At 43.9% G+C, this 27267-nt stretch overlaps 1 protein-coding gene across 1 annotated transcript in view; it reads left to right on the top strand.

Annotated features, from left to right (window-relative positions):
• The window catches only part of PCNX2 (pecanex 2), a 397565-nt gene that overhangs the window by 23957 nt on the left and 346341 nt on the right, over window positions 1-27267 (top strand). The window contains exons 5-8 of the mRNA XM_066594873.1: window positions 1700-1823; window positions 5942-6072; window positions 15290-15549; window positions 15923-15997. Of these exons, the coding sequence (XP_066450970.1) occupies window positions 1700-1823; window positions 5942-6072; window positions 15290-15549; window positions 15923-15997 (590 nt within the window). The remainder of the gene's footprint in view (window positions 1-1699; window positions 1824-5941; window positions 6073-15289; window positions 15550-15922; window positions 15998-27267) is intronic.

Here is a 27267-nt window from a genome sequence, read left to right as displayed (position 1 = left end):
AGGTGTGACAGGACAATGATTGTGTGGCTATTCGGGAAGACCCACTAGGCCACTAAAACTGCACCTCTTGCTCTGCTCTTGGTGGTTTGGGGAGCCAATTGGTAACAGAAGCCGAGTGGCTCAAGCCCCTGACCAATGAAACTCTGTTGCTTGGGCAGATGTTCACTTCTGCTCTGCAGCATCTGTGTCATGTTACCTCCACTTAAGTTACATGGGATTAGAAATCATATTTAAATAAGACATGTAGAGATCGATTTTAAGGCATGCATTTTATACAGTGTTTCCATATTTTTTGTCCACCCCCTGTAATATAACACTGTATTATGATTTTATGTAAATGCTATGTTATGTGCATCGAGTGTATGTATCTGTATCGGACTCCTTGTTATTTGCTGTGGGATATTTACTTGTTCACTCCTAGCAAATATTTAGCTTATTTTTCATTTTGTTATATATACAGATAGTCCCCGACTTGCGAACATTCGAGTTACGAATTTCGCTAGATACGAACTATCTGTACAGCACAGTATGATGTAATGCTATGGCATTACATCATACGGTGCAGGGAGCGGAGAGGCTTCTATCAAGCCTGATAGAAGCCTGTCCGGTCACATCGCGGTTGCTGGGCAGCCGGGGGCCTTCTGAAAGGCCCTAGGGCTGTCTATGCAGAGCGCCTATCAAGCCGTGCGCTTGATAGGCACTCTGCATAGGCAGCCCTGGGGCCTTTCAGGAGGTCCCCGGCTGCCTAGCAACCACACAGCGTCCCGCGATCTCATCGTGGGACGCTGTACGGGCCCCCTGAATGTCGGGTGCCGGCTGTTTCTTACAGCGGGCACCCGGCGGCAGCAGTTCCGACGAGCTGCGCCGCTCGGCGGAACTGTTAACACTCTAAATACCGCTGTCAGAGCGGTATTTAAAGTGTTAACAGTTCCGACAAGCGGCGTGGCTCGTCGGAACTGCTGCCGCCGGGTGCCCGCTGTAAGAACAGCCGGCACCCGACGTTGTATGGAGCAGGATCCACCCGCGATCCCGCTCCATACTACCATTTGTTCGACTTGCGAACGGGCTCCCGGAACGGAACCTGTTCGCAAGTCGGGAGCACCTGTAGTGAGGAAAATGCAATCTCCGGATGTTATATGTAAATGAATGTGAATTCTGAAAATCCAATTTACATATATTTTTTGGAAACCATGCAATTTACAAGGCATATGAGCCTTCTGTAGTTGGTTTGTTGTGTCCCCCACCCCCCTCCCCGATGTAACTTGCAGTATTTAAAACTGCGTTTTAAAATAATAATTTTTGCTTACAATATAAAAGCAGTTAGGGTGGTTTCACATCTGCGTCAGGACTAGAGATGAGCGAGCGTGCTCATTTAAGGCTGCTACTTGAGCGAGTGGCAGTTTTATCGAGTAACTGTGTACTCGCCCGAGCAGCATGCGGGGGGGTGGGGGCTAGGGAGAGAGAGAGAGAGAGATCCAAAGACGAACAATTCAGCCACGGGAATTCCCCGAACGAAGCAGGAAAGTGGAATCCCCAATGCAGATGTAGACCCTTCTGGGAATATTTTGTAGAACTACAACAACATATTCTGAGATAGAACTGCAAATATGTAGTTTTCACTTGCTTTCTATATAGCAGTTGGGCAGCTTTGACCTGCACCACAAGGTGAGGCATGATTAACTTTGCTTTGCTTTAACAGAAGATGTGAAAGAAAATGAAGCATGCTGTGAGCATCTGTCAGAAAAGACAAACTCCGTTCCGGAAAATGATCACTTGAACACTGCTGGCCAAAGCATGCGGATGTCTCCAGATCAGTTATTAAAGTAGGAATACAATTTTAACTGTATTTTCTACGATATTTACACTGTTTACTAGTAAACATTATGTGTTCATAAGAATTGGTTTAAAAAAGACCAACAAAGTCTATAATAAGCCACTAATTGCTCGAGTTCAAATTTTTTTTGGTTAAAACTAGCTTCCCCATGCCCCAAATTATAAATCTGCTTATTCTCACCTCTCCCTGCTCCCCGCAAGCCCCTGTTGTCAGCCCAGGTCTTTGCTATGACATAATGCTTAGAGGCTGCAGCAGCCTGTGTACAGAATGTAACAAGCTGCTGCAGCCAATGTCAGAGCTCAGGACCACTCACTGTCCAGATTTGTTTGGCACTTTGCAGAACTGGCATATACAGCATTTACATCCATTTTTGTGCTGCTGATTGCGTCCTCTACAGTAACCCTAAGACTCAGATTAGGATTTTACTTACCTCTGACAGTACTTGATTAGTTCAGGTCCCAATCCTGTGATCACATGACAACCAATCTTGGAGCTCACATGTAAAATTTGTTCTAACAACTCCTTTTACTGTAAAAAATCCTCTCAAAGTCAGATTAAAGGAGGAAGAAACAGCTTACAAACAGCACACACATACACTAGACTGAAATTATTTTTTTATATCCTTCCTGACTCATATAAATTAATGGGCTTATAATGCAGCTTTTACTATTTAGTACCATAGGCCAATTCAGGAAGTAAGGTCAGTAATGACCCTGTACGGTGACATGAAGGAATATGTAATTTTACCGTCTTGTAGCTATATTAGCATCAAATGTTAGATAATATAAACATATTTGATTTTGCTATACTCGTCTCCAACCACCGTCTGTTTCCCTGCAAGTGGCAGAGTAGATGCACGAAGAGACAGCAAAACCAGGGGAGGTACACGGGGGCACATATACCAAGAGCTGGTTAGCATGGCACAAACTACAATTTTAAAGGGACAGTGCCACCCTTACATAAGTATTCCAGTTGTTGATGGACACAACTGTATATGTGTGCTCTCTGAATATGTACAGTATGCAGTATTTTTCATGGCTTAACCTCTTAAGGCCACAGGACATAATTTTACGTACTGGATGCGGGTTACTTAAGACTGATAGCTATCCTGCTGCTACAACAGTGGGGATCAATAAGAACAGTGATTCCCTATGTAGATCATTGCATGCAAAAAGTTCACAGAGAGAGTGTGCCCTCGCTGATATCATTGGCCTTCCACAATGTGATCGCAGATGGGCCAATGGGTTGCCATGGTGCTAGATGCTGGTATCCGGGCCGGTTACTGGCTATGATTGCTGTTGTAAGTGATAAGGCATTGCAGTATGGAAGTTCTGCAATGCATTGTCATACCGATCAGAGCTGTTACTGTTCAAGTCGCCCATTTTTATGTCGGACATAAAAAATGTAAAAAAAAATTAGGTAAAGCCCTTTTTTTGCACACCTTCCCTTAAAAAATAATAAATTTTTAAAGATACCAAATGTTTGTCATCATATCTGTAACAACCTATACAATAAATTGGACAAACTATTTATCCCGCATAGCAAAAACTGTAAAAAAAAAAAAAAGGAGGCAAAATGCTTATCTTGTTCGTTTTGCCACTCAAAAACGCAATTAAAGTGGTAAAAAAAGCCATATGTTCCACAAAATGGAACAGAGCTCCAACCTTGGGAAAATAATAAAGTTATGGGACTTTGAATGCAATCATGTAGAAAAAAAAATAGTTTCCAAGAAAAGGGTTTTTATTGTACAAAAGTGGAAAAAGCTGAAAAAAAACTGAATAATTTTGGTAATGACCCACAGAAAAAATGTATCATGTCATTTAGGCCTAATTCCCACGGGCCGATTTCCGCCGCATATCACGCCGCGTTCCCCGCAGCTATTAGGTTCTATTAAACCTAATAGCACAATGCTCACGGTGCAGAATTCCACCGTGGAATTCCGCCCCGTGAAATCACACTACTCGACCGCGGCATGTTCTATTTGCCATGGGCGTACTCGCAGACGGCTTCCATTGCAGTCAATGGAAGCTGTCCTTCATGCTATCTTCTGCTGTAGCACAGCGGAAGATAGCGTGAAAACGCTTCCCCGTCCACATCATATGACGCGTCGGCGCGTCATGTGACACTGTGGGCGTGTCATATGACGCTGCCGGCACGTCACATGACATTGCTGGCGCGTCATGCGCTGTACTGCACATGCGCGCGGGCATGTGATGCGGGACGTCAGGCAGTGGATCCGGAGGTGAGTATGGGGTCTCTGGGGGGGGGGCTCCGTGAAGGACTCCGCTGCGGAATTCCGCTTGCGGAGCCCGTCACGGCCGTGGGCTCTAGGCCTTATGCTGCATGATTAACACTGTAAAAAAAAAACCATAATGGCAGAATCGATGTGTTTTCTCTTTGCCCTCCAAAAAAAATAAAATAAAAGTTTTACAATACATTATATATATACCCCCCAAAAATGGTACCAATAAAAACAACAGTTTGCCACACACGAAAAAACAAGCCCTCATCTGGCCATTTCGACGGGAAAATAAAAAAGTAATGGCTTTTGAAAAGTAGCAATGAAGATCCTTAAAAATTGTGTCCTCATGCCCAAAATAGGCCATGTCCCTAAGGGGTTAATGACAGGGTCTATTTTGGTACTTGACATACCTATTTTTTGGATCTTGATTTTTACTTTTTAAAAGTCATAACATTTTTATTTTTCCGCCAACATAGTCATAGGAGTGATTTTTTTTCTTTTTTTATTGTTGCGTGGCAAGCTCTAGTTTTTAATGGTACCATTTTGCGGTACATGTAATGAACAACTTTTATTAACTTTTTTGGAGGGACAGAGTGAAAGAACTTGTTGTCATGTAGTCCTAGCCTAAGTTGTACTTTTTCTTCTATAAAACTATGCAGCACCTAAAGATGAAGCCACGTGATCCAGTGCTACATGTGGGCAAAATCCACTCCAACCGCAATAGCCGGATAATTTTGCCACATAAGGGCCTCTACCCACCGGTGTTTTTTTTTAACGTTGCGATATTGCTGCTTTTTTTTCTAATGGGACTTTCTAATGTTAAAATTGCATCGCACAAAAATCGCAAGTTTGTGCTTTTGCGATTTTTTTTTTTTTTTTTTTTTTTGTGCGATGTGATTTTAACATTAGAAAGTCCTATTGAAAAAAACGCAGCAATATCACAGTGTAAAAGAAAATGCTAGTGGGTAGAAGCCCTAATGCTGCAACCATTGGGCACAGTGGGTGGGTGTTTTGGCCATGTTCGGCCAGGCACACTTTGTGGCTTAACCCTAGTTTTCCGGATGCAGGAGAATGTAAGCTTGGTGTTACTCAAGGGTCCTAGCAGTGCAGTTTGTGTGGAAGCAGCATGTAGTGTAGAGTATACTGAGTACATTATTCTGTATTATCTGCTCACTGAACTGTTAGATCTTACAAACTGGTTTTTGTAAAATCTGACTGTTCAGTGAACCTAACGCAGACATTTATATACACCAGTGGGCTAGTGTATCCTATAGCTCAAAACGTACAGTAGATCTATAATAAAGCACATATATGACCCTGCAAGTGCCATGAATAGAGCAAAACATGTAACACCATAGGATGGACAGCTGTGTACTGCGCCTTGAGGATCTGACTTCAGACACAATGGGAGTATCGTTCCTCAAAGCGCAGTATGCCGCTGAAGTCACTGCTAGTAAAGGAGAGCGGAGTTGTGCAGGCAGGGTTTGCTACAGCGACTGCATGGCATTATAGTGGAGAAGGGACATCAGTATGCATACCAACCAAGAACTGATGCAGTGTTGGGGAAAAAATCTGACTCTTTTCTGCAAAATCTCTTTTCAGCTCATTAGAATACAGGGCAGCAAAACTTCCAAAACAGATTATAAACATACCTGGGCAGGATTACAAAACCAAATAGTGATAAGGAAATCTTAATAGCAGCGCTATTAAAAGTGGATTGCAAGAAACTTGATAGCAGGTTCCCTTTAACAATAGTCAGGTTAATATCATTGAGGCCAACTTGTGCAGTTTCACATTGTTAAAATCTCATTCTATAGTTTTCAGTGTGTAGTTCACTATTCTAAAAATTCTGTCCATTTATAAAGTTCCCAGATCACCAGAAAAAAGGTCATCTATGAAGTGACATGTTTTCATCCATCACAGCAAGATAGCACTGTTCTGCAAGTCCTCTGTGGAACATCTGCCTTCATGCAAGATGACACACAGTCAAGCAAAGGTGAGTCTGAGATACTGAAATACCATTCCACAGTTAGTACAACAATAATAAACAACCAGACCGCACTCCAGATAAAAAATAGGAATAAATAAATGTGCAAAAAGAAACTGAAAACTAGATTCACCTGGTGTAGAGGGGCCATCAATAGACAGACTCTCACACTGTAGGTCCGAGTGTGCCTTTAAAGGGTGCCTTTTATGTGACCAAATCACTGACTGTAATCCACAGGCACAGAGAGAGTGTAGAACTATTCAGCGGCCGTCCACACTATTTTCTGCACCAAACATTTAAGGTAGAGTTTGCAAGTGTGTCCTGGCTTGACTCGAACCCAGAATGTCATATGCACGTATGATGCTTTGAGTTTGAGTCCGGAGACCCACTGTCTGGCCGGGACTCACTTCCAAACTCTGTATATTAAACGTATGGTGTAGAAGACAGTGTGCACGGCCTCTTAGATGTGCAGTGGATCCAGAATGCCTCTGAAAAAAAAACAGAAACCCATTGGACAAGTCCAGCCAAAAGCAAAGGAAGTAAAATTATTGCAAGCAAGTGAGACAAAGAAATGTGACTAATGAGCAGGAAAGAGTCAGGATATCAAGGGCTGCAGAGACCTTGGAACAGCATGAGGGGAAAATTCAGAAAGAGAAGGGAAGAGCCAGTGTATCAAAGATGTCAGAAACCATGGAACAGCGTGAGGCCCAAATTCAAGAATTGCAGTAAAGAGCCACTACATCAAGGGCTGCGGAGACCCCAAAACAGCATGAGGCTAGAATTCAAAAAGATAGGGAAAGAGCTAGAATATCAAGGGCTATAGAGACCCTCTAATTCTAAAAGAGAAAGACAGAGCCAATGCATCAAGAGCAGCAAGGCATTAAAATTTGTTGCTGGAAAGTTTTCAATGTGATTCTCACAAGGATTATGATCAACAGCCAAATGTTGGTATTGGAAAAATGAACCAAATATGCAGCTACTATTATGCAAAAAAATTTAAATGGAGCCTTCTGGAATGAGCTGTAGGAGTGGAAACCTAGGCAATGCTGGGTATACAAGCTTGTGAATAAACAAAAGGAAAACAAACTTCATAACAGACACAGTCATTATTAAAAGTATAGATAAAGATTTAATAAAAGTTCATTAAAAAGTTGTATAACTCAAAAATGCTGCTATTGAAAAATACAACTAGCCCTGCAAAAACAAGCCCATATGTTGTGACAAAGCATGCCAGTGGGCATTAACATAGCTATAACAAAAAGCATTGCTGCATATGGCAGAGCTGAGAACGCCAAATCATATGGATATGGACCTTACTTTCAAATAGCATCACCTCCACAATCTACATTGATGTCAAACACCATTCTCTTGCCCATAGGGAGGAGGAGGAGGACAAAGCCACAACGACCGCCGAGGCAACATGTCAGCAAGTGCGGCACATTGCTGGTACACTACAAGTGCCACGTTTGAATGTGAAATGCAAAAAGTATTTAGCAGACATATCGCCTGTGTTATAAATACAGCTCTCCTTATTTGGGAGTACTAATCCCAACAGACGACAAATTGTTTCCCTTGAATTCTCTGGCCCTCTTGGAGCACACATAAAATACCTCTCCTTTTACACCACTAAAGACCTGTCATGGTTTGGATGGATAAATACCCTTAAAATAGATGTACTATCCGGGTTTTTATATATCTTTATGGCAGTTTGTATTGTACCTCCTGTATCGTTCTTTGACAGATTATGATCAACCCTGATCAAATTTGTATGGGAAAGACAGAGGCCACGACTGGGAATCAGAGTTTTATCATCTCCTAAGGCTAACAGAGGGGTAGGCTTGCCGAATTTCAGACTCTACCATACAGCTGCAGTCTTAACGCACCTTTTGTATTGGCACTACCATGCTACTAATAAGCAATGGGTAGTCCTGGAACAAGTAGATTCCCATAAGAATCCTCCAATGGATAAGACCCAGCGATAGTTTGAGGAGACAGCAGTAGCCTTATCTTCTGAAAGGGATGATTAAACTTTGGGACTCAAAATTCCATTAAAAAAATCTTATCTAGAGAGGATAGTCCCCTAACACCGCTTTTTAGCAACCCAGCATTCCCACCAGATAATACCTGAGATTGTTTCCTGGGATGGGACATGCGGAAAGATCCCCGGGTCCATCACATTCTTAGCGGCCATGAGTCATGATCCCCCAGATCGACTGGCAGAAGGCATTTATATTTAAACACAAACTGTCAGATATCTTATTCATCTACACTACAGTCTTCAGTCTCGGAGCTTTGTTGGTGCTGTGGAAATGATAGAGGTATTATGATCCACGTCTGGTGGTGTTGTAACATAACAAAACCTTTCTGGGATAAAATATTTTCCACATACAATTTAATACAACTTAAGAGAATAGATAACACCCCACATGTTGCCCTCCTTTCTATACTCCCAGGCTTAATTAAATCTCAAAAGAGGGGTTTACTATGCTTCTGTCTGGCAGCTGCTAGGGAGGTCATACCACGCTATTGGCGGACCACTGATGTTCCTTCCATGCCTGAATGGCAACCAGAGATGTCACACCTGTGTCATATGGAGGAATTGTTTGAAAAATGCAAGGGAAGCAGATAATTTTTTGTCAGTGTGGCAGCCATGGATAGAATTTGAGTTCTCCATAGAGTTCCAAGACTTGCTCTGTTATGCATGATGAATATAGGACCCATCTGTGGTGATTAACAATACTAAGCTTACCTGCTTTCCCATTCCCTCCCCCATTTCCTTTATTTCACTCTTTCTTTCAATCACCCCCCCACCCCCACACACACATACACACCTTTTTTTTTTCTTCTTCTCTCATTCTTCTTTTCTTATATGGGTGAATATAGGATTTAATCTTATTGTTGGGTCAAGTACTACCTGAGGTACTTAATTTATATATCATCCAAAGGTATTAGACACCATAAATGTTAAGAGTGAGATGTAGTAGGAGTTGGCCCGATTTGTTCTATTTGGTGTTATTACATCAATAACATTTTAGGGACAGCGCTCTGGGTGTATATGAGAACATGAAATAGTATAAAAGAAACATATATGATAGGGACTCACCAAGGGCTTGCAGTCTGGGCCAGGGAATAGAGCAGGCCGCAAGTCAAGGAAACGTCCCAAAAGCAAAAGGAATGTGTTACGATCGTGTGGGCAAACTAAGCACGGCACCCACACGATCGCGACCAAGAGACGGATATGCACAAGTGACACAGACTCCACCCAGAGCTCACATGAAACTCACAGCAAGACTATGTGTCCTCATACAGGGAGGATAGACAGTCAGCCACCATGCTGACATAGGGAACTGTGTCAGGGATCCACCAACTGACACACAGAGCAAGACATAAGATGTTTGGAGGCCGCACCTGTCAGGGGAAGGAAAAAGGGGAGCTGCATGTGCGCAGACTAGGACTATAGGTGTCCAAACCATCTTTAGGGAAGCAGAGAGACACAACAGACCTACATTCAAACACAGATCTGAGTGGGAACAAGACCGATACATCTGAACAGTACAAGACCAGCCTCAACTACTGAGAGATGCTGGTTCTTATGTGCTGCAGGCTAAAGGTGATTGGCTGCTGGAGAATACCACACCCAGCAGCTCAATTAACCCCAACCTGTGAAGCGGTGCTGCTAGGAACCTTAGTACTACAGATCCCAGCAACTCACGTAACAGAATGTCTTGGTGTCCTATTTACTCTGTACTTCCATGAAGAGTGGAGAGCTGCCAGACCATACACCAGATCACAGCAGTAATCCAGGAAAGAACCAATAATAAATAGAAAACAGTGGGTCCTGCGCTCATAGGAACAAACTCAAGCAGTTTCAAGGCAAAAGTCATTTCAAGGCAGAAAGGAGTAGGTCTTGTCCAGGGTCTTTCAGTAGAATTATTTATTTCTCCAATGACACACAAACATGCGGTAGAAAAGGCAAGTACAAAGGGTGCAATGCGTTTCGGGGCTATGCTGTGGCCCCTTTATCAAGCATGCCTGCTAGTAACCCTAGACTTACTTTTATAGTGACAGTCCGTGGGTTCGACGTTCTTCTTTAAACGCCTACCTGAATGATGTCATGGGTGGAAGCAGGGATTGTACAAATAATAAGATCCTCTGTATAGTGTATGGTGGGTGAAGCCCCGGGTGCTGCAAACAGGCAAGATTGACCCGTTTTGTCACATTGGAGCTCGATAATATCACTATCGAAGGGCCCGTCACCCCAGGGGCAGCCGTCCATACGTGTTGAACGCTTTGACATCACAAAACGTGACGTTGCAGAAGCAAGAGGCCATCAGTGAAGTGTTGCAGTGAATTTTCAATGTGTGGTTACGTTACAGCATGCCATCTGCATACCACGATCTGTTCCACTGGGAGGTGGATTAGACCCTATGGTGAAGGATCTATCACACATATATATATATATATATATATAATATAAAGGCAAAATTCCTCAATGACTGACTCGCCACTAATTTTCTAACTTCCCGGTGTCGTACAAACATGGAATTTGGCACGACCATTCTTTAGGTCCTAAATAGGAAAAGTAAAAGGGTCACAACCTGATTATTCAATGCTAAGTGCAAAAGTATTCGCACCCCTATGTAATGTACCTAATCTAATTCTCTAACTTCTCAGTGTCGTACAAACATTACATTTTGCATGACCATTCTTTAGGTCCTAAATAGGAAAAGTAAAGGGGTCACAACTTGATTATTCAATGCTAAGTGCAAAAGTATTGGCCCCCTTATGTAATGTAACTTCCCAGTGTTGTACAAGCATGAAATTTGTCACGAGCATTCTTTAGGTCCTAAATAGGATAAGCAAAGGGGTCACTACTCGATTATTCAATGCTAAGTGCAAAAGTAAGTGCATCCCTATGTAATGTAACTTCCCGGTGTTGTACAAGCGTGAAATTTGGCACAACAATCTAACTGACCTCTGTGTATATATACTGAGGAGAATCTACATTACCCCTATGTGTATATACTGAGAACAATCTAACTGACCTCTATGTGCATATACTGAAAGGCTGTAAAGTACATAAGGAAGCGGCCATGGACTTCAGGGATGGAGCATGCCTTTAAGGCTAAGAAGGGGTTGCAACATCCACTCTGGGGTTAAATTGGAATAAAAGGAGTATTACTTTTAAGGATAAAACTGAGGAGAGCAAGAGGGGTGACACATTCTGCAGAGGGACATCGGTACATGCAGTCTGAGGAGAATCTAATGCTTCTCTGTGTACACATATTTTATTCCTAGGATCCTCTGAAGTAACCATGACTTCATGAACATTTTCCATGCGAACAACAGGTAAACACCTGTACCAAATTAACTCGGGTGAAGCTGGGTATATCAGCTAATTTACACATATACTCAAAAGAGTATCATTGATAAATAAGCTATTCTGTTCCAAAAGACATTATAAGATAGATGTCTATATCTTAAAAATATATGTGAATGAATTTTAAAACAAATAAAAGACTGTTTGTAGGGATTCCCCACAGCGATTCACATGAAAATGCCTTGCATCCAGCGGTTTCACATGGATTGCAAGGAATTAGGCTTAGAATAGTTGCTCTCATTGTGAACTAGATATGGAAATTATAATACTAGAGCGATGTATATTATGTTCAAAATGGTCCTTATACATAAATATTGTATGTATGTAAAAAAATAGATTTTTTGCAGACATTCCTGAGGAGAATGAAATAAGGATCATTTTCTTCATCTTCACAGAAAATAGTAGATCATGTTGGATGGATGGAAATCAGAGTTCTGAGCAATGTGAGAAACTGAAGCCGAAATGTGCCTCCATATCTGAGTGAGTAATACTTCGCGGATTTCCTATTTTTTATTTGAGACATACATGTAAATTTGCAAATTGTGTTACAGTTTTAACTTTATTGTACATTTTGGAAACATTTTGGATTTGAAACTTGTACTACAGGGCAGTTTACATTGCAGATTTTTTTCACAGATAGATGAAATTTCTTGAATTCTTATCAGCACTACTTCTGCAATGAAATGCAATGGATTTTCCAAAGCCAAGTACACTGCAGAAAATCTGTATCATTTCTGCTATGCGTTACTTTATACATAGTCTTTTTGTGGTGTTATTTCCCCCTAAAAAATGAATATAAAAATCCTGTTTTTTTTTTTGTTTTAATTGGTACATGCGTTCATAAGCCATTACATATCCCACATAAAAAGAAAAGGCTGGAGGACGCGTTTCAGCTCATAGCGTCGAGCCTTGGTATATGTAATGGCATAGTCTATTTAATAAAGAAAAGCATATCCTTTTTAGAGATTTACCAGCTCTGTTTTCCTTTTGGAGATACTTTATGCTACTACTGTGTTGTTGCTTGGGCCTGGGCGGTGAAGGTGGTCTCTCACTTGGCTAAAGTTAAAGGATTGTGCAGGAGCAGACATTCATGTGGGAAGCAGCCACCGCAGCAAGTATATGAACTTTTTCCTTAAAAAAACAATACGTAAAAGCACAAAGCATGTAAGGTGAATTAGAAAAGTTAACATTGCGCAGTTAGGTAAATGCTATATCATAGAATCCTAGAATGGTAGAGTTGGAAGGGACCTTCAGGGTCATCGGGTCCAACCCCATGCTCAATGCAGGAACACTAAATCATTCCATCAATAAATCATTGATGTCTGTCCAGCCTCTGAAGACTTCCATTGAAGGTGAACCCACCACCTCCTGTGGTTACCTGTTCCACTCTTTGGTGCCCCTCACTGGCTAATATCTAATTTGCGTCTCCTCCCTTTTAGTTTCATCCCATTGTTTCTAGTCTTTTCTTGTACAAATGAGAATAGGGCTGATCCCTCTGCACTGTGACAGCCCTTCAGATATTTGTAGACAGCTCCTTTTAGCCTTCTTTTTTGCAAGCTAAACATTCCCAGATAACTACGGTCTAGTTACAGAAATTTAATAGAATGCTGCTAACCAATAAGGGAAGTGTAATTGATGCTTAATGACGAGTAAAGGTGCTAAATACTAGCGTATATTGAGGTGGAATCATATAAGCTCTAGATGTAATAGAGTTAAGGAGTGAGGAGGTGTAATATATACCATGATTAGAAAAGTTAATTATGCATTTGTCAGGGATTATTGAGAGAAATGCTGCAGTGATTGATGATTATTGCCTCGCTGCCAGAGATCATTGTGCATTGGTTATATGTGTGTTATGTAACTCATGGTTGTTGTGCAACTGATGTTGATTGTGTATAATGTCGCATTTGGGTATATTTAACAGGATAAGGTATGGCCTCCTTGGATATGGTGTAGGCGTTTCATATCCCATTGGAAGGTATAAAACCCCAGGCCATCATAATAGGTAGAAAATGTACATTTGATGGACTAACTAGAGGGCACATGGAGCTCTGTAGGGTGGTGCCTGTGTAGGTATTAAAGGTAGAGTGTGGTACGGACATTAGTTGTATTGCTGTTGTGGTGTAGTGAGCGGGAAGTACTGTATGTGAGAGCCTAGTTGTGAGACACCAGTGAAATCTTTAAAGCTGGTGTGAAGAACTGGGAGAAACTGAAATGTGTGAGCTGTGAGTATTCACACACACACACACACACACATACATATATATATATATATATATATATATTGTAGACATCATTTCCCTAGGCACTCATTTGTATTCTGTTGATAGATGCTGAAAAGGTATTCCAGGGGGCATACTGGGAGAGAACCAAAATATTTAGAATTCTTGCTTTACATAATAGACCACATCCTGAGGCCCAAGTACATAGTTCCCTATCAGAACTCTCTTTTTTTCTGCAGAACACTAACAATATATTTTAGTAATAGAGCTTTGTACTTAGGAATTGAGTCAAATTCTATTAAAGAACTCACAACTTTTACGCTCCTCTTTTACATGGGATGATTATCATTCAGAATCGTTCAGATTCCCATGCTCCAGGAGGAATTTAACGATAATCGTCCTGTATAAATGCATGCAGTGACTGAACAAGAGTTGTTTAGTCCTTCACTTTCTGCTTGCAGAAAACTAAATGACATGTTGTACAGTGTAAACAACAGACGTTCTATTATGGCGTTTTCCCCAGTTTCGCACTCAGCTCGGCTGAGTCTAATTAGCTCATCACTCGGACATGAAAGGCTGTGATTTGACTGTTTGATGATATCTACTATATGTTATCTCTAGGTGAGAAAACTATTGTTTAGTAAAGGCTCATTTAGACAAATGATGCCTGACACTCGTCCCCGCATACACTCGCTCCCGTGCTGTTGCACAGGAGCTAGTATTGCTGGCTCACTCAGAGCGGCCAGCAAGGTTGCTTGGCAGCTGTAGGAGCTTTCTCTCCTCGTGTTCCCCCGCCCCTCTCCATTGACTTAACATAGCAGCCATTCAATACTGAACGGCTGCTATTCACACTGAACAATAATCGTTCAGCTCATCGTCTATCATTTATGCAGCATAAACGAAGAGCTGAATGATGATCGTTCAGTGTAAATAGCAGCCGTGAGAAATCTCCTCCAGCCACCCCGCTGTGAGCTAGCAATACTAGCTCCTGTACAGCAGCATGAGAGAAAGTATATGTGGGGACGAGTGCCGGGCATCGTATGCCCCACATTCGTTCCGTCTACATGGGCCTTTAGGGCCCAGACAGGCAGGCATTTATTTTCTTGGGTTTCTGGCTTAAATAAAGCTAAATGAACTGGACTGCCTTAGTGATTGTGTCATTGCCAAACTGCTCCTTCCGCTCCAAAGCCTACATTGTTTAGATTGGTGGAGGATGCGGGCACCTTGTTACTAGCGCAATGGCATGACAACCTGTTTATGTCAAGGACTTAATCTGCTTATGTGTTGGGTGAAGCTTGCTTCTACTATGTAGTTGCAGTCTACTGCCATAGAAGAACTCCTTAGGCAGCTAATACAGGCAGATGCTCAGCAACAGCAGCCCCGGCAGGAAACCAACAAGCTGATTATGAAACAAGTTGTTCTGCTGAGAGAAGCAGTTGTGAAGCATTCTGAGAGAAGGGATAAAAGCCCCCCTGGGACTAAAAATGCAAGAGAGGCTGTGGAACGAGTTCTACAAAAGATGACCACTGAGGACGATATAGAAGCATAGCTGGCTGTGTGCGAGAAGACTGCAGGGAGAGAGAAAGTCCCAGCCATGAAGTGGGTATATGTTCTCTTACTACAGAACCTCAAAAAGGCTACTATGACCTCAGCAAGCAGAATGTCAAAGACTATGCCAAGCTGAAAGCTGAGATACTTGCTCATCTAGTGGTCATGTGTGCTGCCAGGAGGGTATACGATGGGTTGCTGGAGGTGCTGGGACTTGTGTCATACTGCAGCCAATTGCCCATTAACCTCAGAGGTCATGGCATGTGCCATGAGTTGATGCCACTCTTTATGGAACTAGTTTGTGTTTCAACCCCTGAGTTAGAGACTGATCCACAGGTATGCAATATAAGTGGGAAATACTTTCCTGTTAAGTCACTGTTGGACTCATGTAGTCTACATTGATACCTGGTCCTATGCCAGCCTGGTAGCTGGTGGTTACCTATCAGGAAAGCGCATGAGTGTGATCTACACCGATGACAACACAAAAGTGTACCATGTAGCCCTTGCTGCAATAGAGACAGTGGCTGGAACTGTGCCCTATAAAGTATGCACAATGCGATATTGGAGCATGTCATCCCATAGTTTGGGGATTTTGTGGGGAAAAATAAAATAAAATGAGGGAGCAGTAACCCCTGGAGACAAGCTTCATCCCACTGACAGTGGTACAAATGTTGAAATAAGTGAATAATTTATTAATTTTCCCTTGCAGGTCTTAGCTGATAAAGATGATGATGATCTGCTGTTCAGAATATACCTGGGCTGGAGGTTTCACATGATAATTTTGGTTATGTACAAATGAAAGATCCCATTCTTGTAAATACACGGGAATGTGTTGTCATAAATGGTGTACTATAACAGTTCCCCCATTTTGCCATGAATGATGATCTCTTGTATAGAGTAACCAAAAACAATGGGGAAATTCTTGAACAATTGTTGGTCCCTAGGACATATAGAATCATAGAATGGTGGAGTTGGAAGTGACCTCCAGGGTCATCTGGTCCAACCCCCTGCTCAGTGCAGGATTCACTAAATCATCTCAGACAGATATTTGTCCAGCATTTGTTTGAACACTTCCATTGAAGGAGAACTCACCACCTCTCGTGGTAACCTGTTCCACTCATTGATCACCCTAACTGTCAGAAAGTTTTTTTCTAATATTTAATTTGTGTCTTCTTCCTTTCAGTTTCATGCCATTGCTTCTAGTCTTTCCCTGTGCAAATGAGAATAGTGCTGATCCCTCTGCACTGTGACAGCCCTTCAGATATTTGTAGACAGCTATTAAGTCTCCTTTTAGCCTTCCTTTTTTGCAAGCTAAACATTCCTAGATCCTTTAACCGTTCCTCATAGGACATGATTTGCAGACCGCTCACCATCTTGGTGAACTTGTAGACTGCTCACCATCTTCTCTGAACTTGGTGCAGTTTGTCTATGTCTTTTTTAAAGTGGGGTGCCCAGAACTGGACACAGTATTTCAGAAAGAGTAGAGGGGGATAGTTCCCTCACGTGATCTAGACTCTATGCTTCTCTTAATACATCCCAGAATTGTGTTTGCCTTTTTGGTTGCTGCATCACATTGACTCAGGTGCAGTCTATGATCTATTACTATAACCAAATCTTTTTCACATGTGCTGCTTAGCCTAATTCCTCTCATTCTGTATGTGCTTTTTTGTCATTTTTCTTGCCCAGATGTAGGACTTTGCATATCTCCTTGTTAAATACCATTCTGTTAGTCATCGCCCACTGTTCAAACTTTCCTAGATATTTTTGAATACTCTGTCTCTCTTCGCTAGTGTTAGCTATCCCACCTACTTTTGTGTCGTTGGCAAATTTGTTTAGTTTCCCATCAATTTCCTCCTCCAGATCATTTATAAAAATGTTGAACAACACTGGGTCTAGGACAAAGCCTTGTGGTACCCTGCTTGATACATTCTTTCACTTGGATGTGCAGCCATTTATGACCACTCTTTGAGTACAATCACTCAGCCAGTTGTGAATCCACCTAATCGTTGCCTTGTCAATCCCATATTTGGTCATTTTTTCAATAAGTATGGTATGAGATATTTTGTCAAATGCTTTACTAAAGTCAAGATGTACTATATTCACTGCATTTCCCTGATCAACCCAGTCAGTCATAGAAGGAAATTAGATTCATCTGGCATGACTTATTTGTTACAAACCTATGCTGGCTCTGGTTAATTACTCCATTTTTATCCATTACTTGTATATGTTACATTCGTGTGGGCAAATAAGCATCGGGCCCACACGAACGTGCCCAAAACAGGCTGGGTATAACACAAACAAGGGAACCCAAGACAGAATTCAGACTGGACATGGTGACGGAAACACCAACTGGACAGAGAACTGCAGACTGGACTGACGGACAGACATAACATAGGGACTGACAAATGACCAAAATACTCACTTGTGTACCTGTACACATAAGTAGATGATAAGCTATAAATGTACGAGGAATGAACTTAAGCTGCAAGGCCACGATAAGGCTTCTCACGTCTTGTGGTCCCTACACTAGCAAGACACCTCTACTAAGAGGACCCAAAAGACCACCCTAGCCCAGAAATGGCAAATAACTCAGCAGGACAAAGCAGAGACAAACTGACAGAAAATAAATGTAAGAATGGACATAAACCAAGAAGAGACCAAACACACAGCAAGCTGCAATGGACAAGGATACATGAGTGCTCACCCTGAACACCAGACACACAACAAGCTGCAACAGACAAGGATACGTGATTGCGCATTCTGGACACCAAACAGACACTAACTGGAGCTGAGTTTATATGTGAGCAAAGACGGAGGGGATTGGCTAGCAGGAGATCACCACACCCAGCCAGCACAATCATGCTGCACTTGTGGGCTTGTGCTGCTAGAAACCGTAGTACAACAGATCCCAGCCAGCACAACCTAACAGTATACCTGCTGTTTAATAATTTGTTTAAAGATCTTTCCCGGTATAGAAGTCAGGCTCACAGGCCTGTAGTTTCCTGGATCCACCTTCTTCCCTCTTTTGAAGATGGGGACAACATTTGCCCTTTTCCAATCTTCTGGGACTTCTCCTGTTCTCCAGGAATTTTCAAAGATTATGGCGAATGGTTCAGCAGTTACCTCCGCTGCTTCCTTTAGTATCCTAGAATATAATTCATCTGGACCTTGAGACTTGAATTCATTTACGTTAACTATGTGTTCCCTCATGATCTCTCTGCTTATAGATAGCCTGCATTCTTTTATTCCCCTAATAACATAGGGAAGATCAGTTGATGTCCCGTCCCATCTACTTTCTGAGAGAAAACAGATAAAAAATAGGAATTTTAAAGTCTGGCCTTCTGAACATCATTCTTAACCAATTCACCATTTTCATCTTGTAAGTATCCAATAGCATATTTGACTTTTATTTTGCTTTTGACATACCCCCATATAGATGTAAGGTTCTTGATATAGCTCATAACCATATACTTGGGGAACACTTGGGGACTGATGAAATGCAAAAAAGAATGCTCCAAAGGTTCTTCTGGCCTAGTGTTTACAAAGAAATAAAGGATTACTGTGAATCTTGCTCCATATGTCACATAGCCTTTGTGACACATTTTCGCAGCCCATTGGTACCCCCTGTCTATTATTGAGGTACCATTTGAGAGAATTCACATGGATTTAGTGGGTTCCATAATTAATTTAGCTAGGGCATCAATATATTCTGGTCATGCTAGACTATACTACTCGGTATCCTGAAACTTTCCCTTTAATAAATACTGCTACCAAAAGTACTGCATGGGAATTATTTGTTTTCCAGGACAGTGATACTTAGAGAAATCCTTACTGAGTAAGGCAAACTGTTTATGTCAAAGGTAATGAAAAAGCTGTGCAAATTCTTTAAAATCAAGCACATATGTACCTCTGTGTATCACGCACAGGCAAATGGGTTAGTGGAGAGGTTTTATAAAACCCTACAGCATAAGGGAGTGGAATATAAATGTTTGACATTCATGGTTGTTCTCTTCCTCTATGTCACCCAACCCCTATACTTTCCTTCCCTCTATTTTAGCGTAGTTGGACCATTTTGGATCATAGTCCAATTTGAAAATGAATCAGAAGTTAATCAGAAGTTCTAAACTTCACTCTACCCTCCATTTAACTATTCTCTATACAAGCCAATTAGCCATTTTCTTGGCCTGTTGGGGGCATATAGTATTTGGGGATATGTATCCAGAGGAATCTTTCCAAGTTATATGATCTTAATTTTATGGTTCAAAATGTATTTATTCGTTTTATATAAGACAGTTAACATCGGCAACAAAAATATCAATGCTGTTGCAATAGGAAACATAGGAAACGGTTAGTATGAAATGAAATGAAATTAGGCAGCCTGTTGTCCACGGTGTGACGACTGGAGGACAGGGCACGAGGTATCACAAGCCTACCCCTCCGGTGCCCGCGTCTCCTCCTGGTGTTGCTAAAGGGCTGCTGCCATGTGGTTAGTGTTGCAACATTGTAGAAACACAACTAGTAATTTGTGTGTAGGGTAGGTAGGAGGAGGAGTGAGGGGTGAGACGGGGGGGGGGGGGGTAGGGTTAGGCCGTGGGGAGTTACCACGGGGAGAGAGAGGTATGGGGGCGGCTGTCAGTGACCTCCCTCTATATCAAATTCCAGAGGTTACGGGACAATGCGACTGCTAGTCTAGTTGGAGTTAAGGGGGGAGTGTGCCTGTTAGAAGCCATGTTTTTAGTTCGGGGGAGTGCCTGAATAGAATCCAGGCTGTCCAGACAGCGAAGAATTTAGGGGAGTTACCTTTGTCTGCGGCACCAAGGTCCTCCATGTGGCAAATGCTATCCATAATTTCCAACCAAGAGGTCCTCGTGGGAGGCGTGGTTGTCTTCCAGAGTCTTGGAATGTTCTGTCTCATGGCTATCAAAAAGAATCTAAAAATGCTTTTCTTTGATTTGGAGATAGGTCCCCGAACCATGGAGAGTAGGGCCGCCTGGGGTGTCAGGACTATGTTGTCTTTGTAGATCACGTTGTATAGGTTTGTGATTTTCTGCCACATAGGCGTGATCAAAGGGCACAACCACCATATGTGAGTGAGGTCCCCTTTGCCGCCCTGGCATCTCCAGCAGGCGTCTGGGGTTTGCGGGTACATTTTGGCTAGTTGCGCCGGGGTTCTGTACCATCTAGATATGATTTTATAGTTGGTGTCCTGAAATTTAGAGGCGGTTGCCATCGAATGGGTTAATGTAAAGGCGCTTTTCCAGGCGTCGTTTTGGAAAGATTCCCCAAGTTCCCTCTCCCATCCTGCGATAAAGCCTGGCGGATCTTCTCGTGCCTCTGTTTCCAGTAGGAGGCTATATAAGGCCGAGACTTTGGCTGGGCTGGGGTTTGAGGACATGCATAATTGTTCGAAGCTGGTGAGGGGGGCCTGCAGGGAGGTTAAAGGACCCAGGGACATAACGAAGTGTCTGATCTGTAAATACTGGAACCACGCTCCGGTCCAGGGACCCCTCCCTTCCATCATCTCCCCCATTGATCGGACTCCGGACGTCGACACCACGTCTCTGACCCTCAATGGCGTAGAGGACCCCACTGAGAAGGGTGTGTTGCCTCTTATGAGAGCCGATAGTTCTGGATTGCCCGTTATCGGTGTGAGAGGGCCGGGACGGGAGACCAGTCCCATATGTGAGGCGAACCCGTTCCATGCCTCTAAGATCCGCTTCGTTAGAGGCGGGATGTGATCCATTACACCCACCTTTGACGGCGGTAGCCAGAAGGAGCCTATTGCTATTATAGGGACCTCTTCCCTTTCCAAGTCCACCCATAGCTTGGTTGGATTGTTGTGTATAATATCCAAGACGCATCTACAGATAGACGCCTTGTAATATGTAGAAAAGCAGGGTATACCTACTCCCCCGTCTCCTTTCTTTCTGATGAGTGTTTTGTAATTATCCCGGGGTTTTGATCCTCCCCACACAAACTCTAGTGAGTTCTTGCGGAGTTTGGTCAAATAGGGATGTGGAATTTTAATCGGTAGAGTTTGGAACAAATATAGGAGCCTGGGAAGGACATCCATTTTCAGGGCGTTTATCCTCCATAGCCATGACAGAGTGAGGATTTTCCACTTGCTATAGTCCTTTCGGAGGTTCTCAAGCATAGGCTTATAGTTTGCTTCAAAAAGGTTATTGGGGTCCCTGGTGATGTTTACGCCTAAATATTTAATTTGGTTGTCCTTCCATTTCATCGTGGAAATTTTGCTAATCGCGGAGACCTCCTCGGGGGGAACTGAGATGTTAAGGATTTCCGATTTATTGATGTTAATTTTGAAATTGCTGATTGTCCCATAGTTTTCAAATTCTTTTAGGGCTACTGGCAGGGCAACTCTAGGGTTTGTGATGAATATTAGGAGATCGTCTGCGAATAGGGAGAGTTTATGTTCTTTGGAGGCTAGTGGAATTCCTTGGATATTAGGGTTGTTTCTTAGGGTGTTGGCCAGGGACTCCATGACCAAGACATAGAGATAGGGGGAGAGGGGGCACCCTTGACTTGTCCCGTTTTTTATTTTAAATGGTGCGGATAAGGACCCATCTACTCTGGCCGATGGGTCTCGATAGAGTGCCATGACCCATTCAATAAATCTGGGGCCCAGCCCGATCTTCCTCAGAGTCGCCTCCAGGTACCCCCAATGGACTCTGTCAAACGCTTTTTCTGCGTCAACTGACATTAAGCATAAGGGGGTTCCCGAGAGGCGTGCGCGCGACATCAGTGAGATTGTTCTTATGGTGTTGTCCCTAGCCTCTCGGCCCGGGACAAAACCTGATTGTTCGCGGTTGATTAAGAGTGGGATGAGGGGTCTTAGGCAAGAAGCCAAAATTTTGGAAAACATTTTGGTATCTATGTTTATTAGAGATTTGGGGCGGTAGTTAGAGCAGAGCATGTGGTCCTTCCCCTGTTTAGGGATGATAGTGATTGTTGCTTGTAAAGCCTGAGACGGGAAGGGGCACGAGCCAGATACGGAATTGAGGGCCTTGGCCAGTGGGGCGGAAATGAGGTCCGCGAACATCTTGTAAAAGCGGGGTGTAAACCCGTCTGGTCCAGGGCTCTTCCCCACTTTGAGGTTTTGGATTACCTCTTTTATCTCTCCCTCGGTGATATTGTTCTCTAGGCTGCCCGCTGTCTCCTCTGGAATGAGGCACGGGGCGAACCTATCCAAGTATTCTTCCATCTCCTGGGTCTGTGCCCCCCTCCGCCCCCCTGTAGATTATATAAGTTCTGGTAATATTGTTTAAAGCAGTCCAAGATGTCTTTGTTTGTATGGATTATACCTTTAGTGGGGGAATTAAGCGACGGTATGTATGGGGTGGATGTCTTGGGATGAAGGGCCCCGGCCAACATTCGCCCGCATTTATTGCCCTGTTCGTAATAGCTACTTCTCCATCTGTCTCTAGCGCATAACGATTGCTGGTCTAGGATGGAGAGCACTTTATTCCTAGTGTCTGATAAGTCTGCTCTGGTCGCCTCTGAGGGTGAGTTCTTGTTGGCTGTTTCTAGATTGCCTAGTTTGGACAGCAGGTTCTTTAGCCCTTGTGTCCGTTCCCGCTTCAGCCGCGCACCGTGAGAGATGAGGACCCCTCTTATAACACATTTTAGGGCCTCCCATTGGTTGGGCCGAGACGTGGGGTCGTGTAGGTGGTCCGCTGTGACGTTTCGGGTTGTTTGTTTAACCTCGTCTATACAGAGGGGGTCTCTGAGGAGGTTATCGTTTAGGCGCCACGATTGGTCGCCTCTCTTGTCCGTGAGGCCCTGTATCGACCCAGGACCGGAGCGTGATCCGACCAGAGGAATATCCCTATTGAGCTAGAGGAAGATAGGTCCAATAGGTCGTGGGAGATGAACAAATAATCTAAGCGATTATAGCTGTTGTGGGCTAGTGAGTGATAACTAAAGTCTTTGGTTTTGGGATGTAAGAGCCTCCATAGATCCACTAATTTCAGTGAGATTAGTGTTCTTTTAAGCTTTCTAAGCTCTGAGAAGGAAACCCCGGACATACCCACTGCAGAGTCCAGGGCGGGGTCCTTGCAGAGGTTGAAATCTCCTCCCAGGATTATCCGGGAACCCGCGGCGAAAGTCGATAGGGCTTCCAGTGTTCGGAGACCAAAGGGGACCTGTGCTTGGTTAGGAAAATAGACATTTGCAATGGTTAGGACCCTGGTGCCGACAGAGATTTTAAGGAACACATAACGCCCCTCTGGGTCTATCTCGGAGGCGATGACCTGGTGGGGGAGATTTTTATGTTTACCTATCGAGGTGCCGCAGACTTTCTTCTCTGGGTGGGGGCTGTGGAACCAGGAAGGGTAAAATTTGGACTTACAGTTAGGGATGCTATTCAGGGTGAAGTGAGTTTCCTGGAGGAGCGCAATCATGACGTTGTTCTTATGTAGATGTCTGAGTATTTGTCCTCTTTTGGAGGGTTTGTTCAGGCCTCTACCATTGTAGGTACAGAATGTTAGACTATTCATTGTTGTACTTCGAGAGAGGAGCGCTGGTCACTGACAGCCTAAAGGGGGGCCAGGTGGGAGAGAGGGGGGGGTACAAATACAAAATCAAAAACAGATTATACATCCGGGAAAACCCAGAACGTGGTAGGCCATTCCCAATCATCGGGAGTTAGACCACACAAGGTGTCGTCCGGCCTAGTGGAGGCAGTGATTGACAGCAGCGGGGCCAGACGCCCCCGACCGTCACTTCTAATTCTCAAGTGTCCCCCTTCCCAGCCGGGTAAGGGGGGTCTATGTGTAACCAGAGAGTTTAATGACAGACAGGTTTAGTTTCGGCGAACAAGACGAGTTGTGGATAGGTGAAAGGAGTGATAGGACAGGTGATGTAGGTCGACAGGAGGAGCGCAAGGCTCAATAGTGTTAACTAGACATGAGTGTAGGCAGGAGAGACCAGTAGACCAGGGTCAGAAAGAGAGAGATAGGACACATTATATTAGGGTGGTGAGATCTTCATCTTGCTGGAGTTCTGGGCTTGCGGTCATTTCGCTTGCGTAAAGGGCCGACGGTATGCCAGGTCTCCGTCTGTGGTCGGGCTGGCAGAAACTGCGGGGCTGGCCATTCTGGGATGGAGATCATCGGGAGTTCGAAAGTTCCTAGAAAGTTGGGGAGGTCCCCTAGGGAGCGGAACATGGCGGATTTGCCATTCTTCCAAGCGTCAGTTGAAATGGGTATCCCCATCTGTATGGGATTTCCCTCCCTTTTAGGGCCTCCAGGACCGGTCTCAGCGCCTTCCTTAGTTGGAGAGTTCTCTTTGCTAGGTCTGGCAGTAGTAGAATGGGCTTGTCTTGGTGAGAAAGGGTCTCGCCTTTTTCAGGATGTCCTCTTTGTCTTTATAAAAGTGGATGCGGCAGATGATGTCTCGGGGTTGTTTTGGGTTGAGATTTTTGGGGCCGAGAGATCTGTGGATACGATCGATCTCTATGGGTTTGTCACGCGGTCTTTGTATGAGAGAGCCAAAGAAATCCTGGGCCCATTGCTCTAGTTGGTCGTTGGTAATCTCTTCTGGGAGACCTCGTACCCTGATGTTGTTTCTTCTGTGCCTGTTTTCTAAGTCGTCAACGTGCGCAAGAATACTGGCGATCTGGGTGGAGTGTGACATGATGACTTGTCTGTGGGATTCGAGCGTATCATTAGTTTGTTCTTGGGCCTCTTCAATGGGTAGCACTCTATGCCCGATTTGTTGTATGTCTTTTTGGATCTGTGATACTGCTTGTTTGTGAGCTTGTTCAAGCTGAGCAAACGAAGAGTTGATTTCGGCTTTAGTGGGAAGGGCTCTGAGGTGAGCCTTCCAGTCCCAGTCACTGTCGTTTGATTGCATGCTGGGGGATGGGGAGCGTGAGGCCCAGTCTCCTCTTGCGGTGTTCGGGTTACTTTCACTTCCTTCCCTGAGACGTTAGCGCGCTTTTCTGGCCAATTGAAAGACAGGGAAGGCATTACAACTTCCCCCTGCGTCGTTCAAGCCCTATACCACCCCCCTGCAGTGAGTGGCTGGGGAGATCAGGTGTCCGCCTAATATAAAAGTCGGCCCCTCCCGCGGCTCGCCTCAGATGCCTTGTGAGTTAGTGAGGGACAGTGCTGTTTGTACCGGAGCTGCTGTAGGGAAAGAATTGGTAGTTAGTGTAGGCTTCAAGACCCCCAAAGGTCCTTATTAGGGCCTCTGGTAGCTGTGTGTTGGCTGCTGTTAGCAGTGGCAATTTTTTTTTTCCTCAAAATCGCCTCTGCAGAGCGTTGCACCCGGCATTAGGGACAGAAGTGTTGCATAGGCAGGGAGAGTGTTAGGAGTGAGTGTAGCCTTCAAGAACCTCAACGGTCCTTTCTAGGGCCATATTTAACCGTGTGCAGTACTGTGCTGGCTGCTGTTAGCTGTGCTGCATATGTTTTTTCTTCTCAAAATCGCCTCTGCAGAGCATTGCACCCTCCATTGATACTGCAGGGAAAGAATTGTGTAGGCAGGGCCACAACACAGTTATTATTCATTGAATATACGCAGTGCGGCCTTTTGCTTGTAAAACAAGTGAAAATAATTCTATTTGTCCTGCCTCTGTCCGTCCTAAGGGCGGTGGACACGTGTCGGCTGCGTGTGCAACGTTTAAAAATCAGACGCACCCAGCTACGTTTTACTCCTGGCTTCGCCATTTGCTTTCCTTAATTTGGAAAAAAAATACCTGCTCTGCCAGAGTTATAATAACTCTGCTACCCTCACGTTCTGTGCCACATTAGCAGGGCCAGAGCACAGTTATTAAACTTCTCATGTTCATTGAATATACGCAGTGCTGCCTTTTGGTGGAAAAAAACTGAAAATAATTCTATTTGTCCTGCCTCTGTCCGTCCTAAGGGCGGTGGACACGTGTCGGCTGCGTGTGCAACGTTTAAAAATCAGACGCACCCAGCTACGGTTTACTGCTGGCTTCGCCATTTGCTTTCCTTAATTGGAAAAAAAAATACCTGCTCTGCCAGAGTTAATAACTCTGCTACCCTCAAGTTCTGTGCCACATTAGCAGGGCCACAGCACAGTTATTAAACTTCTCATGTTCATTGAATATACGCAGTGCTGCCTTTTGGTGGAAAAAAACTGAAAATAATTCTATTTGTCCTGCCTCTGTCCGTCCTAAGGGCGGTGGACACGTGTCGGCTGCGTGTGCAACGTTTAAAAATCAGACGCACCCAGCTACGTTTTACTCCTGGCTTCGCCATTTGCTTTCCTTAATTTGGAAAAAAAATACCTGCTCTGCCAGAGTTATAATAACTCTGCTACCCTCAAGTTCTGTGCCACATTAGCAGGGCCACAGCACAGTTATTAAACTTCTCATGTTCATTGAATATACGCAGTGCTGCCTTTTGGTGGAAAAAAACTGAAAATAATTCTATTTGTCCTGCCTCTGTCCGTCCTAAGGGCGGTGGACACGTGTCAGCTGCGTGTGCAACGTTTAAAAATCAGACGCACCCAGCTACGTTTTACTCCTGGCTTTGCCATTTGCTTTCCTTAATTTGGAAAAAAAATACCTGCTCTGCCAGAGTTATAATAACTCTGCTACCCTCACGTTCTGTGACACATTAGCAGGGCCGCAGCACAGTTATTAAACTTAGATTATTCATTCATTGGGGGCAGTGGGGCCTTTCGTTTTCAAAAAAGGGAAAAAATTATATTTGGCCTGCAGTCTTGCGCCAATTTATTTCCTGCCTGTGAAATCAAATCACTGGTAATACAGCATGCTGAGGGGTAGGGGTAGGCCTAGAGGACGTGGACGCGGCCGAGGACGCGGAGGGCCAAGTCAGGGTGTGGGCACAGGCCGAGCTCCTGATCCAGGTGTGTCGCAGCCGACTGCTGCGCGATTAGGAGAGAGGCACGTTTCTGGCGTCCCCACATTCATCACCCAATTAATGGGTCCACGCGGGAGACGGTTATTAGAAAATGAGCAGTGTGAGCAGGTCCTGTCCTGGATGGCAGAAAGTGCTTCGAGCAACCTATCATCAACACGCAGTTCTGCGCCGTCCACTG

Source organism: Eleutherodactylus coqui, chromosome 3, assembly GCF_035609145.1.
Source record: "Eleutherodactylus coqui strain aEleCoq1 chromosome 3, aEleCoq1.hap1, whole genome shotgun sequence".
Classification (NCBI taxonomy): Eukaryota; Metazoa; Chordata; class Amphibia; order Anura; family Eleutherodactylidae; genus Eleutherodactylus; species Eleutherodactylus coqui.
Note: the sequence above shows the minus strand (reverse complement) of the source record. Positions and strands in the feature narration are given on the sequence as shown.